The sequence below is a fragment of the Macaca mulatta genome, chromosome 11 (assembly GCF_049350105.2).
Source record: "Macaca mulatta isolate MMU2019108-1 chromosome 11, T2T-MMU8v2.0, whole genome shotgun sequence".
NCBI classification, from domain to species: Eukaryota; Metazoa; Chordata; class Mammalia; order Primates; family Cercopithecidae; genus Macaca; species Macaca mulatta.
The window spans coordinates 139,337,319-139,352,914 of NC_133416.1; the positions used below are offsets into that span (position 1 = coordinate 139,337,319).

A 15,596-nucleotide genomic window follows, 5' to 3' on the forward strand; every position below is an offset into this window, starting at 1 on the left:
TTTATGTACAATTTTTTAGATTGGTAGGTTAATTTCCTTCAGATAGATTTCTAGAAGTAGGGTTACTAGGCCAAAAGTTTTGGGGTCAGATGGGTTCCTTCCACTTTCCTACTGCCGTATGCAGTCTACTCCTACAGGGTGTTGTTTTGGTTCTGAACCCATTTGAAATCTTTTCTACATCTTCCCAAATTGCTTCTGTAATTCCCTTGAGCAGGATTAGTGGAGTGCCAGTTGTCTGATTTAATGTCTTGGCTAAGTGGGTCTGGGGAAATATTTATTTTAGTCTGTATTCCTCTTTTTAGTAGCAAGGTTGGTCATTTTCCTCTAAGCTGATTAAGTACATGCTTTTCTCCTTTTGTGAACTTTTTTTTTTTTTTCTTTTGAGTAGGAGTCACGCTCTGTTGCCCAGGCTGGAGTGCAGTGGTGAGATTTTGGCTCACTGCAACCTCCACCTCCCAGGTTCAAGCGATTCTCCTGCCTCAGCCTCCCAAATAGCTGGGATTACAGGCATGTGCCACCAAGCCCGGCTAATTTTTTGTATTTAGTAGAGACAGGGTTTCACCATATTGGTCAGGCTGGTTTTGAACTCCTGACCTCAGGTGATCCACCCGCCTCAGCCTCCCAAAGTGCTGGGATTACAGGCGTGAGCCACCATGCTCAGCCTCTTTTTGTCTTTAATTCATTTTTCTACTGGGATTTTAATGTTTTTCTTAGTGATTTGTATGAGTGCTTTTTACGGTATTGGTAATAGCTTTTTGTCATACCTACTTCAAATATTCTTTCCAAGATATTTAGTTTTAGATTTTGATGATTTAGTTTTTGAGTTTTAAACATTTAAAAATTATCTTCAAATCTTTCTATTTTTTCAGTTACAACTTTATGATTTTTTTTTTTTTTTTGGGACGGAGTCTCGCTCTGTCACCCAGGCTGGAGTGCAGTGGCCGGATCTCAGCTCACTGCAAGCTCTGCCTCCCAGGTTTACGCCATTCTCCTGCCTCAGCCTCCTGAGTAGCTGGGACTACAGGCGCCCGCCACCTCGCCCGGCTAGTTTTTTGTATTTTTTAGTAGAGACGGGGTTTCACCGTGTTAGCCAGGATGGTCTCGATATCCTGACCTCGTGATCTGCCCATTGGCCTCCCAAAGTGCTGGGATTACAGGCTTGAGCCACCGCGCCCGGCCAACTTTATGATTTTTAAGGTTAGGGAATTGAATTTCCTTCAGAGATTTAGTAAATATTCACTTTTGTGTTCGAGTTTAACATTTTTTTTTTCTATCACCTACCAGAAGGAACATTTTGATTTTTCTTTCTTTTTTTTTTTTTACATTTAATATAAAACTTAGCAAGTTAGCTTATAAAAATGCTTTATTTATTTATTTGCTTGTTTGAGACAGAGTTTTGGTTGTGTTGCCCAGGCTGGAGTGCAATGGCTCAATCTCTGCTCACTGCAGCCTCCACCTCTCAGGTTCAAGCGATTCTCCTGCCTCAGCCTCCTGAGTAGCTAGAATTACAGGCGTGTACTACCACGCCCAGCTAATTTTTTTATTTTTAGTAGAAATGGGGTTTCACCATGTTGGTTAGGCTGGTGTCGAACTCCTGACCTCCAGTGATCCGCCTGCCTTGGCCTCCGAAAGTGCTGGGATTACAGGCACGAGCCATCAGGCCCGGCCACTTAATTTATTTTGATGTATGGTTTGTGATGAGTTTAAGTTGAATTTTCTCAATGCATTAATTAGTTTTTATAACATAACTTTAAAATTCCTAACGCTTACCTTTCCCCTGGTTTTCTGAATTACTGTATGTGAGAGTTTCTTTCTAGCTCTCATTTTCTCTTACTGATCTCCTTTGACACTCTGGGAATGTATTGTAAGGAAATAATCCCGAATATACTCTACCTATGTTAATTTAGCTTTTGTGCCAGTTTCACACTGATCTCCTGTCGTAATGCTTGTTTAATAAGATCAGGAACGGAAGCTTGTTTTGAAAGTAATCAGCATGTTAACTGCCCCCGCCTGGAGCTCCTGCCCTGCACCCACTCTGACGGGCTCTCTGCTGAGTGGCGGGAGGGGCCTGCTCTTCCCTTAAGCTATGGTTGTTGCAGCCTGTGTGCTGTCTTCTGACTCCCATCTTCAGAAACTAACCATCTGATCAAAGCATGCCTTTCTGCTGCTAGTTTAAATGTGCACTTTAAAAATGTTTGTAAGGAATATACTTGTGCATTTATAAATTCTGTAGTTTTTGATTTCATATATACGTATATTTCAGCTGGGTACCCGAAACTTGGAAGAGCCTTATATGTTTTGTAACTTCTTTTTTTGGGGGGATGGAATCTTGTTCTTCATTGCAGCATCAATTTCTTGGGCTCAAGTGATCTCCTCCTTCAGCCTCCTGAGTAGCCGAGAGTAAGGCTGCTACATTGCCACCATGGCTCGCTAATTTTTGTATTTTTCTTATAGAGATGGGGCCTCACTTTGTTGCCTAGGCTGGTCTTGAACACCTGACCTCAAGTGGTCCTCCTGCCTCAGCCTCCCCAGGTGCTGGCATTACAGGTGTGAGCCACCACGCCTGGCCATTTTTTATCCTCTTTAGATTCATGATTTTTAAAAATCCACTGTGCATTTTCTCATAGAGATAAGCAGTGATGTCCTTGTGATGAACAGGGGGTCTTGTTTGTCTTGGAGGAAGCAAGAAGAAGCTCTCTGATAGCTGTCCACCCAGGGTTGAGGTGAAGGCTCCCCAAGAAGACAGGGGCAGCTGGGTATGTCCAGCAGGACTGGAGAAGTCTGAATGGTGGCATCCAGGTCAAGCTGGCTTCTGTGGTGGGCCTAAATGTGAACCGGAATGTTGGGGGGTGGTGTGGCTTCTCACCCACTGGCTCAGTGCTAAACTATGACACCAAGAGTCCATCTGCTTCCCTTGAAAACTTGCATGAGATTTTTGCTCCTTTATGACATAAATTAGTTATTAAATAGATCCAAGCAGCAGCCACCCCCTTGATGTGGGACAGTGTCCCACCTCTCCTCTTGGAATGCTGGCACTCAGTTGGGTGCCAGGTGCCACTCACCATTGCATTTGCACCCTTGCTTCTCTTAGGGGAGAAAGAGCGACCACAATGGGGAACAGATGGGGCTGCAGTGGTGGGGCCCACTGCTTACCTTTAGTCCTCCTTTCCCCTGTAGATACTGAAGTCTATAGCCCAGGTCTGACCCTGTCTCACCCCAGGATTACCCTTGTCTGCTCCATCCTCTGCTTCATCCTGTCCTGAAAGCTGACTTTCCTCAGTGGCCCCATCTGCTCCTCCACGGCTGTTTCTCCTGTTTCTCGTCCACTTGTGCTCAGCAGTGTTTGGGTTAGAGCTCCTTTGAGGTTGTGGTACAGCCTCCCAGGGAGTTTGCAAAACCAGAAAGGCGACTCACCCCAGAGTAAGAGCCAGGTCCTGGCCATCTCCCTTCTCTCTCCCTTGAGACCTTCTCAGTTTCTTCTCTTCGTGTGTTCTTAGGGAGAATGTTGAGATCTGAGGCCATTCCCTACCTTCCACTCCAGGACTTGATGTCATATTTTCTCCTAGCTCCTGGCATAGGCTGGCAGCCTCCCCAGGGCAAGGACCGTCTTACCCGTGTCTGTCTCTACTCTCCTGTGGTAGCACCGGGCCTGACACAAAACTGGGGCTCAGTGTCTTTGAACTGGATTTACAAGAGGAGAGTTTGCAGTTGAGGTAGTCCTGGAGGTTGATAAGAACTACTGGCTGGGGAGGGCTGGGTATTTGCTTCTGGCGAGGTGGTGCTGCACACCCTCATTCAACAAGAGTCACAGAATGTGTCCTGGGCACTGGGCGGCAGTGAGCAGGGAGCTGTCCCTCCGTGGGGAGAGGCGGGCAGACGCTGGAAAGGGGCCTCGTGGTCCACAGCGTGAGTGTTGGCTTCAGACCTTGCTCTTCTGCCTGCCAGCTGTGTGGCCTTGAACAGCTCACAGTCCTATAGTTCAATCTCCTAGTCCTTCAAATGAGGTGTGAGTAGTGCCTACCCCACAGGGCGGCCGTGAGGATTTGAGGGATGGCCTGGTCTCTCCAAGCGCCCACACAGGTTAGCTGTTGAGGTCAGCGATGATTGGTACGTTCTTCCCTCAGTAGGTGGTTTAGATTACCCACCCACTTCCATGGGGGCCACCCCAGGCACAGCAGTGACTGAGGACACATTTCTCCAGCTGTGCCATATTGATTGTGAGTCAGCTCTGTCGTTTGAATCAGATGCAGTGGGAATATACTTTCACAGTGTCTTTTCAGTGCCGTTAAATGATAATAAAACAATTATGTGTGCCTTCAAGTAACTTGATTTTAATTTTAATTTTTAGGAGAACGACACATTGGATACAGAAGGGAGGTGATCATGCACCATGGCACTGGCCCCCAGAACGTCCAGCATCAGCTGCAGAGGCCCAGGGCCTGCCCTGGCAGCGAGGGTGAGGAGCAGTCGGCCCACCCCAACCCACCCCCGTCCCCCGCAGCTCCCTTCGCTCCCTCAGCGAGCCCATCGGCACCCCAGTCTCCCAGTTACCAAATACAGCAGCTGATGAATAGGAGCCCTGCAGCCGGGCAGAATGTGAACATCACCCTGCAGAGCGTGGGCCCTGTCGTCGGGGGAAACCAGCAGATCACACTGGCCCCGCTGCCGCTCCCCAGCCCCACCTCTCCAGGCTTCCAGTTCAGTGCTCAGCCTCGGCGGTTTGAGCACGGGTCTCCATCATACATTCAGGTCACGTCCCCACTGTCCCAGCAGGTCCAGACCCAGAGCCCCACGCAGCCCAGCCCCGGGCCGGGGCAGGCCCTGCAGAATGTGCGTGCAGGGGCTCCTGGCCCTGGGCTGGGCCTCTGCAGCAGCAGCCCCACGGGGGGCTTCGTGGATGCCAGTGTGCTGGTGAGGCAGATCAGCTTGAGCCCATCCAGTGGCGGACACTTTGTGTTTCAGGATGGGTCAGGACTCACCCAGATCGCCCAGGGAGCCCAGGTTCAGCTCCAGCACCCGGGTACGCCCATCACAGTCCGAGAGCGGAGACCCTCCCAGCCCCACACACAGTCAGGGGGCACCATCCACCACTTGGGACCCCAGAGCCCTGCAGCCGCAGGTGGGGCTGGCCTGCAGCCCCTGGCCAGCCCAAGCCACATCACCACGGCTAACTTGCCACCACAGATCAGCAGCATCATCCAGGGCCAGCTGGTCCAGCAGCAACAGGTGCTGCAGGGGCCGCCGCTGTCCCGGCCCCTGGGCTTCGAGAGGACGCCCGGCGTGCTGCTCCCCGGGGCTGGGGGCGCAGCAGGGTTTGGGATGACATCCCCACCCCCGCCCACCAGCCCTTCCAGGACTGCCGTGCCCCCAGGCCTTTCCAGCCTCCCACTCACGTCTGTGGGGAACGCGGGAGTGAAGAAGGCTCCCAAGAAGTTAGAGGAGATTCCCCCAGCCTCTCCGGAGATGGCGCAGATGAGGAAGCAGTGCCTGGACTATCATTACCAGGAGATGCAGGCTCTGAAGGAGGTCTTCAAGGAGTATTTGATTGAACTGTTTTTCTTGCAACACTTTCAAGGGAACATGATGGATTTCTTAGCTTTCAAGAAGAAACATTATGCCCCATTACAAGCATATCTTAGGCAGAATGATTTGGACATTGAAGAAGAGGAGGAGGAGGAGGAAGAGGAGGAAGAAAAATCTGAGGTTATCAATGACGAGGTAAGAAATAGGAGTTAATTTGCTTAGTACAAATCTTCTAGATGATCAGAGTCTATGCAACAGTGAATTAAGTAATAATTTATTGAGCCTGCGGTATTTTAAGGTTTTGGTTTCACAAGGATTTGAGCCATAAGTAGACGTGAAGAATGTGTTTGGCCTCCTTCATGGGAAGGAAGAGCTGTTGAGCCCAGAAGTGTGTCAGGAGGAAGGGACGGAGCTGCGCTGCGATGAGTGCGTATTCAACATCCAATGTTTTCATTGAGCACCAAGGGTTGATCTCAGGTTCAGAGAGCTCAGCAAGCGTGTCCAGTTTTTCCCACTTGTATCTGGGTGTGTGGTTTGTTGGCTGACGCTGACGGCTATCACCAGCCGAAAGTGTGAAAGCCCAGCACCCTTTGTCTGGTTTTCCAAGTTTCACATTTTACTTCTATAGAGCTCCTTAAAGACACCATCAGCATGGTTTTCAACCGATTTAAGTCACTAGCTTTTTATAATAACCAGTCATAAGTCACTACATGTATGTATATGGGACCTTCATCATTGAAATAGTTATTATGGCAAAAAACTAGTTTGAGAAGTTACTCAATTTTTAGATGTAGTCTTAAGATTTGAGATCATACTTAAAACTCATTTTTACAAATACCTATTAAGTGATATTTAAGAGTGACTCTTTTTTAGAGAGTATACTTTTTGGGTGCTTGGAATGGCACATAATAAACCCCTTAACTGAGATTTCTTAGTACCATGGTGAGTCTGAGACTTCCTGAAAACCAGAGTGAGAGCAGATTGGACCGTGACGCACTGTATTTTGTGCCTTTGTGTTGTGTAGTGTATACTATGTTGGTGGAGCTTATTTTGTTTTATGATACAGTTAAAATAATTTAAATATTTGTCAGCTCTTCTGCAAAGAAATCCGCTTTTGGTGAACAAAAGCTAGTCTCTTTGCTCAAGCAGTCCTTCCTGGTATCTATGGATGTATTTGTGTGACTTTGCCATTTTGTGTTTTCTTTTAACGCCTTTTCCAGGATGAATTATATTTATTTTTCAACAGGTTTATATGATTATTTTGAGGATTTCACCTCTATTGTCCTGAAACAGTAAAATTCATTTCTCTTACGTTTGTATACCAATGTTGTCTGTAAGCTCAATCTCCCTTCTCTGTGCTTAGAAAGAAAACAGATTCGTTTTTCTAACTTCCTGGTGAAAAAGACCTTTGCCATTCTGACCCTACATATAACAGAGTGGCTATTGTGCAGATCTCCTGCAGAGTTCTTAGGGCTTTGTTACTTGAAGTCTGTCTGCCATATGCATTTTTAAAATTTGAAGTTGCAGAATCTAAAGATATTGCACTTTGACTTAAATTGGAGTTTCTGCAAGGTTTGCAGTTTGAGTTAGGTTGTTGTGCTATAAATCTGTCAGTTCAGTATCCTTTTACAGGATTTGATGCAAAAACATTCCATTTTTAAACCCCAAATGTCAGTGAGCTATCAGCAATAAAATTCTAACAAAATTTTGAGCAGTTGTAAAAATCATGTTGCCTTTTTTTCTCAAAATATTTCCTCTCAGGTAAAGGTTGTGACAGGAAAGGATGGGCAGACTGGGACTCCTGTTGCTATAGCAACCCAGCTTCCGCCAAAGGTTTCTGCTGCTTTTTCATCCCAGCAGCAACCATTTCAGGTACTTTTCGATGGTTCTCAAATGTAGTCTCATCCCAAACTTTTCCTTCATCCAGATATTTTAACCTTCGATATACTACTTGCTCTTCAGCATTTTTTTTCCAGAGCCCATTTCTTATTTTTAAACAGTAAAAAATCTTCCTGCATATACAATTATAAAATTACATTGCATGAGTTAATGATGACACAGATCTTAGTGCATTGTTTTCTTTCGTATACTTGTAATGCGGTAGTAGCTTTAGCCTGCATGTCATCTAATACTTAGTCCTGTTGAATGTGTACTCAGGATTCCTTGTGTGCTGTGTTTTACATGTTGGTTCTTTCTTGTGTCCTTTATCTGTATTTTGAGAACAGTGCAAAACAGAATAAGAAAAAAAAGATTCAAGTAGATGATAAATTGGTATTTTCCATAGCTGGAGGAAATGCTGAAGTGAAATACACTTCTGAAATCATCAGGACCATAGGCTTCTAAACGGATATTAAGTGAATGCAAACTGATTTTTTCAATTTTTTGCAAATTCACTCTGTTAAATTAGTAATGCCAATTAGTTTAAAAACACAGGTCACTCACGCCTGTAATCCCAGCACTTTGGGAGACTGAGGCGCGCGGATCACCTGAGGTCGGCAATTCGAGACCAGCCTGGCCAACAGGGTGAAGCGCTGTCCCTACTAAAACTATAAAAATTAGCCTGGCGTGGTGGTGCACGCCTGTAATCCCAGCTAATCAGGAGGCTGAGACAGGAGAATTGCTTGAACCCGGAGGCGGAGGTTGCAGTGAGCGGAGATTGTGCCACTGCACTCCAGCCTGGGAGTAGAGCAGGACTCCGTCTCACAAAACAAACAGACAGACAAACAAAAACAAACTGTAAAATTTCTACTAGTTTTGGAATAGATAGTGCTGGGTTGTGAAAGCAGTTTCATCCTTGGGATTTTTGTTGTTATTTTAAATTTTGACATAATTTCAAATGTACATAATAGTTGCAATAATTATTTAAAAAAACCCTTATACTCTTTACCAAATTTACCAGTTGTTTTTGCCCCATTTGCATTATTTTCATTCTCATATATATATACACCTATATAAAACATATACTCTTTTATCTGTAAATAATTCAGCATGTGTTAGATAAGACTGTTTCCTTACCTAATGGCAGTACAGTAATAAATATCAGGAAATTGTACAGTAATACAATAATATATTCTAATCCATAGTTTATATTCAAATTTCATCTTTTGTCTCAAGGATGTCCGTCATAGTTTCTTCCCCCTGGTCCAGTATCAAGTTGTCATACCTCTCTGGCCTCTTTAATCTGGGCTGGTTTCTCAGTCTTTCATGACCTTGGCTTTGGCCTTGGCCTGGGCCTTGAAAAGTATAGACCAGCTATTTTGTACAGTGTCCTTTGATGTGGGATTGTCTGATGTTTTCTTGTGTCCTATTTGAATCATGCATTTTTGAGAAGATTACTATAGAAGTAATGGTATGTCCAATTCAGTGTCTTATCGGAAGGCTGTGATGTCACTTTGTCCTGTAACTAGTAATGTTAACTCTGACCACTTCGTTAAGTTGGTTTCTACCAGCCCTGTCCAGTGGAAATTTATTTATTTTGCCTTTTGTAAATGATGAGTAATTTGGGGGAAGATACTTTGAGACTATGTAAATATCCTGAATCTCCTTAAACTTTTACCCACTAGTTCTAGCATCTGTTGATGAGTCTTGCCTGAATCAGTTATTGCTATAAAGAATCATGCTGGGTTTTCTAACTCCATCATTCTGTCTACATTTATTAGAATCAGTAGGCTGTAATATATCACTGTCAGTATTTATTAGCTTATGTTTGTTTAAACTTATTTACATTCAGTAAAATGCACTGTTTTTTAGTCTGTGCTTGTGAATTTTGATGAATCCTTTGAGTTGTGTAACCACCGCCACAGTCAAGCCAACAGAACAGTTAGCTCCATCACCTCCCAAAATGTTCCCTCATCAACCCTTCACGCCTCCCTTGACCTTTGTTCTCCATTGCTAATGATTTTGCCTTTTCCAGAATGAGTATCTATGGAATCCCAGTCTGGGTTGCTTTTCAGTCTGGCTTCTTTCACTTAAGATAATGCATTTCAGATTCATCTACTTTGTTTTATTTACTATTAATTTGTTCTTTTTATTGCTGAGTGCTATTCCATTGTGTGAATGTGCCCCCAGTTTGTTTATCCATTTACCCTTTGAAGAAGATTTGGGTTGTTTCCAGTTTTTGGAAGTTGGGAGTAAAGCTGCTGTAAATGTTCACATACAGTTTTTCTTGTCAGCATAGGCATTCATCTCATTTGGGTAAATGCCTAGGAGTCAGAGTCTCTCTGAAACTATTCTGGTTTGGGTTGCTGGCTGCATGATTTGAAAAAAACAAAACAAAACTAGGAATCAGATTTATGGGTATGTTGAACTTAAGAAACCATCTGGTCGGGTGCAGTGGCACACACCTGTAATCCCAGCACTTTGGGAAGCTGAGGCGGGAGGATTGCTTGAGGCCAGAAATTTAAGACCAACCTGGACCAGGCACTGTGGCTTACGCCTGAAATCCCAGCACTTTGGGAGGCCAAGGTGGGAGGATCACTTGAGGCCAGGAATTTAAGACCAGCCTGGACTAGGCATGAGGCCGAAGTGGGCGGATTACCTGAGGTCAAGAGTTAGAGACCAGCTTGGCCAACATGGTGAAACCCTGTCTCTCCTAAAAATACAACAATCAGCTGGGCATGGTGGCACATGCCTGTAATTCTAGCTTCTCTGGAGGCACGAGAATTGCTTGAACCCAGGAGGTGAAGGTTGCAATGAGCTGAGATAGTACCACTGCAGCCTAGCCTGGGCCACAGAGTGAGACCCTACCTCAAACAAACAAACAAACAAACAAACAGACACCCTGTCTACTAAAAATTTAACAATTAGGCCGGGCGTGGTAGCTCACACCTGTAATCCCAGCACTTTCGGAGGCCAAGGCAGGCAGATCACCTGAGGTCAGGAATTTGAGACCAGCCTGGCCAACATGGTGAAACCCCATCTCTACTAAAAATACCACAATTAGCCGGGTGTGGTGGTGGGCACCTGTAATCCTAGCTACTTGGGAGGCTAAGGCAGGAGAATCACTTGAACCTGGGAGGTGGAGGTTACAGTGAGTTGAGTTCACCCCATTGCACTCCAGCCTGGGTGACAAGAGTGAGACTCCTCCCAAAAAAAAAATTATAAAAAGCTGTGTGTGGTGATACACACCTGTAGTAGTCCCAGCTACTTCGGAGGCTGAGAGGTGGAACGATTGCTGAGTCCTGGAGTTCAAGGCTGCAGTGAGTGGTGAACATGCCAGTGTACTCCATCCTGGGCCACAGGGCCACATAGTGAGACCCTGTCTCAAAAAAATAAAAAGGTGGTTAGGTGCAGTGGCTCACGCCTGTAGTTCCAGCACTTTGGGAAGCTGAGGGGAGTGGATCACCTGAAGTCAGGAGTTCGAGACCAGCCTGGCCAACGTAGTGAAACCCCATCTCTACTAAAAATGCAAAAATTAGCTGGGTGTGGTGGCAGGCACCTGTAATCTCAACTACTCGGGAGGCTGAGGTAGGAGAATTGCTTGAACCCAGGAAATGGAGGTTGCAGCGAGCTGAGATCACGCCACTGCACACCAGCCTGGGTGACAGAGTGAGACTCCGACTCAAAATAAATAAATAAATAAATAAATGAACAAGGTTGGGCATAGTGGCTCACGCCTGTAATCCCAGCACTTTGGGAGGCTGCGGCTGGCAGATCAGTTGAGGCCAGGAGTTTGAGACCAGCCTAACCAATGCAGTGAAACCCCATCTCTACTTAAAAAAAAAAAAAAAAGGCCGGGCGCGGTGGCTCAAGCCTGTAATCCCAGCACTTTGGGAGGCCGAGACGGGCGGATCACGACGTCAGGAGTTCGAGACCATCCTGGCTAACACGGTGAAACCCCGTCTCTACTAAAAAATACAAAAAACTAGCCGGGCGAGGTGGTGGGCGCCTGTAGTCCCAGCTACTCGGGAGGCTGAGGCAGGAGAATGGCGTAAAAACCCGGGAGGCGGAGCTTGCAATGAGCTGAGATCCGGCCACTGCACTCCAGCCTGGGCGACACAGCAAGACTCCGTCTCAAAAAAAAAAAAAAAAAAAAAAAAAAAAAATTAGCCAGGCGTGGTGGCGTGCCACTGTAGTCCCAGCTACTTGGGAGTCTGAGGCAGGAGAATCTCTTGCACCTGGGAGGTGGAGGTTACAGTGAGCCAAGATGGCACCACTGCACTCTAGCCTGGGCGACAGAGTGAGACTCTGTCTCAAAAAAAAAAAAAGAAAAGAAAAGATGAAAAGAAACTTCCAGACTTTCCCAAAGTGCCTGTACCATTTTGTGTTCCCAGTAGCAATGTAGGATAGTTCTTTTTTTTTGCTTCCTCCCTAGTACTTGTTATTGTCAGTTTTCTTCTTCTTTTTTTTTTTTTTTTTTTTTTTTTGAGATGGAGTCTTGCTCTGTCGCCCAGGCTGGAGTGCAGTGGCCGGATCTCAGCTCACTGCAAACTCTGCCTTCCGGGTTCACGCCATTCTCCTGCCTCAGCCTCCCGAGTAGCTGGGACTACAGGCGCCCGCCACCACGCCCGGTTAATTTTTTGCATTTTTAGTAGAGACGGGGTTTCACCATGTTAGCCAGGATGGTCTCGATCTCCTGACCTTGTGATCCGCCCGCCTCGGCCTCCCAAAGTGCTGGGATTATAGGCGTGAGCCACCGCACCCGGCCAGTTTTCTTCTTTAGTCATTCCAGGTCTAGTTTATTTTAATTTGGATGTCTCTGAAGACTAATAAAGTTGGGCATTTTTTCATTTGATTTTTGTATATCTTTGACGAAGTATCTATTCATGTCTCACCCATTTTTTCATTGAGTTATTATTGCATTTGAAAGTCCTTCACATAAATATGGACATGTTTTTTGTCAGCTACATGATTTGCAAATATTTTTTCCTGTCTTTGGCTTGTTTTTTCCTTCTCTTAACACTATCTTTTTCAGAACAAAAGTTTTAAATTTTGTGGAAGTACAATTTATCATTTTTTTCTTTTATGGATTTGCTTTTGATGCCGTATCTAAGAACTCTGCGCAATCCAGGGTCAGAAAGCTGTTCTTCTGTGTTTTCTTCTAGAAGTTTTACGGTTTTACTTTTAGGTCTCTGATTTATTTTGAGTAAAGTTTTGTGTAACACGGCAAACGTAAGAAATTTGCATGTGAGCAATCAGTTGTTCCTGCCGTTTCCTGAAAAGACTATCCTGTGTGTGTTGAGTTGACTTGCATCTTTGCCGAAGATTGGTTGGCCTGCTTGTATGATTCTGTTTCTGGATGCTCTTCTCTTCCCTTCTCTTTAACTGCGTGTTTTTCTCTTGGCCAGTGCCACCCTATTGTGATTACTATAGCTTTACTAAAGTTTCGAAGTCAAGTAGTGGGAGTTCTCCAAGTGTGTTCTCCTTTTTCAAAATTATTTTGGTCATTCTAGTTCCTTTCCCTTTTTGTATACATTTTAGAATCAGCTTGTTGATATCCTTAAAACATCTTCCTGGAATTTTGTTTAGAATTGTGTTGCATCTATTGACCTGTTTGGGGAGGAGTGATATCTTAACAATGTGAGTCTTCCAGTCCATGAATATGGTATATCTCTCCATTTATTTCAGTATTCTTTGATTTCTTTCATCAGCATTTTGTAACTTTCAGCATACATATATTTTCTTAGATTTATCCCTCAGTATTCCAATTTTGGGGGGTATTATAAGTAGTACTTTAAAAAGTTTCCCACTGTTTATTGCAAGTATATAGGGTATACAGTTGATTATTTCAACCTACATTCTGCAACCTTGCTAAACTCATTTATTAGTTTTAGGAGCTTTTTTGTAGATTCCATGGGATTCTCTACGTAGAGAATCATGTCTGCAAATAGAGCAGGATTTTTTTTCTTTTTCAATCTGTATGCTTTTTATTTCTTTTCTTTTTTTTTATTGTACTGGCAAGGGTGTCCAGTATGATCTCCTTCCTGATCTAGGGGGAAAGCCGTTAGTCTCTTACAGTTAAGTAAGATGTTAGCTGTAGATTTTGCAGATTTTCTTTATCAAGGTAAGAAAATTCCCTTTTACTTCTGGTATATCATGAATTGATGTTGAATTTTGTCAAATACATCTATTGACAGTGATATGTGTTTTTTCTTCTTTAGTCTGTAAAAATGGTAAATTACATTAAATTGATGCATACTTTACAAACAGAACACGCAGATCTTCAGTGTTAACGGTTTGCAGAGTTTTGACAAGTGCGTACACCCATGTAACCCACACAATGGTCGACATGTCCATTTCTATCACTCCATGAAGTTGCCTGATGCTCCTTGCCAGTCATTTACTGCCCAACCCCCCTCCTGGTGGTTCTGTTATTATTTATTTTGATACTCAGGTTATCTGTGATTGACCAACTGGAGCCTGTTCAAGCTGGCTCTAGTATACTTTCAACATACCTCTCTTACTTCCTGAGTACTTCCTTATGGCACAAAGTGTTTAAAGTTCACCTTGTGTATATATATATATTCCTTGATCCAGCCCTGGAATCAGCCATTTCGACAAAGAGCCTGCTTCCTTTCGGTGGAGAATAGTAATTTGATTCTGCTATTTAGGTACTCATTGTAATGGGTTTTATACAATTGAAGATAACTCTTGGCTGGGCACGGTGGCTCACACTTGTAATCCCAGCACTTTGGGAGGCAGAGGCCGGCAGATCACCTGAAGTCGGGAGTTAGAGACCATCCTGGCCAACATGGTAAAACCCTGTCTCTACTAAAAAACACAAAAAAATTAGCTGGGTGTGGTGGTGCGCGTCTGTAGTCCCAACTGCTCTGGAGGCCGAGGCACAAGAATTACTTGAACTCGGGAGGCAGAGGTTGCAGTGAGCCAAGATTGTGCCACTGCACTTCCTTGGGTGACAGAGCAAAACTCTGTCTCCACCGCCCCCAACGCCCCTGAAAAAAAGAAGATAACTCTTAAGTCGGTGATTATCAGAAAATTTGTTAGTGGGACATCTTTACTGCTAATGCCTAGAGGAATATAATATATTAATGCATTTATAAACCACATTGATAAATATCTGCTTTAGAACAGTAGGACAATAGGCCAGGAGTGCCTATAAACATGAAAAAGAGATGCAGTCTCTACAATACAAATTAAACTGCTCAGACTTTCCATTCCACGCACAAGACTACCAAGAGTTAAACTGGAGAGAATCTGTTGATGTAGAGCTATGGGATTCTCGTCTGCTTTTGATGAGAGTGGAGCTTGGTCTAGTTATTTGGAAACGTTTTGCATCATCTGGAAAAGGTGAGCAGAGAGCATACTCTGACCAGCACAATGCTCTAGGGAGACTTGTATCTGTGCACCGGAACACATGTGCAGCGTTGTATCTGTGCACCGGAACACATGTGCAGCGTTGTATCGGTGCAGCGGAACACATGTGCAGCGTTGTATCGGTGCACCGGAACACATGTGCAGCGTTGTATCGGTGCAGTGGAACACATGTGCAGCGTTGTATCGGTGCAGCGGAACACATGTGCAGCGTTGTATCGGTGCAGCGGAACACATGTGCAGCGTTGTATCGGTGCAGCGGAACACATGTGCAGCGTTGTATCGGTGCAGCGGAACACATGTGCAGTAATGTTCCTCGCAGCATTGTTTTTGGCAGCCCCAAATTGGAAAGAACCAGATTGTCCATTGGCCACAGAACGTATGGGCTGTGTCTTGGAGGAGTACTAATAGAGCACCCAGTGCAAAACAGAGAGCCCTGCCATCGTGCACGTCGATGCGCGGGTGTAAGCAAAGCCAAGAGGGTTTAGACACACACCCACAGGTGATGACACTGTAAGGACACAGTTTTTTTTTTTTGTTTGTTTGTTTCTGCTTTATTGAGGTATAATTGGCAAATAAAATTTTATATAAAATGTACAAAGTGATTTGGTGTAAGGATAGTGAGGTGATTACTGCAATCAAATTAATTAGCAGTTACCCTTGTTGTGTTTTGTTCAGTGAGAATGGCTAAGATCTACTCTTTCAGCAAATGCCGAGTATACAGTGCAATATTGTTAACTATAGGCTGGGCACTCTGGCTCACACCTGCAATCCCAGCACTTAGAGAGGCTGAGCCTGGAGGG

The 15,596-nt window shown here is 44.6% G+C and overlaps 1 protein-coding gene across 43 annotated transcripts in view; it reads left to right on the forward strand.

The window, feature by feature from the left end:
- The window catches only part of EP400 (E1A binding protein p400), a 134,362-nt gene that overhangs the window by 10,621 nt on the left and 108,145 nt on the right, over positions 1-15,596 (forward strand). For 11 of the 43 annotated variants that reach the window (XM_028830189.2, XM_028830193.2, XM_028830205.2 and 8 more), the window contains exons 2-3: positions 4,349-5,718; positions 7,285-7,395. In XM_028830189.2, the coding sequence (XP_028686022.2) occupies positions 4,384-5,718; positions 7,285-7,395 (1,446 nt within the window). In that variant the 5' untranslated portion in view covers positions 4,349-4,383. The remainder of the gene's footprint in view (positions 1-4,348; positions 5,719-7,284; positions 7,396-15,596) is intronic. The other 32 variants (XM_028830195.2, XM_028830206.2, XM_028830201.2 and 29 more) reach the window with 5 other exon arrangements.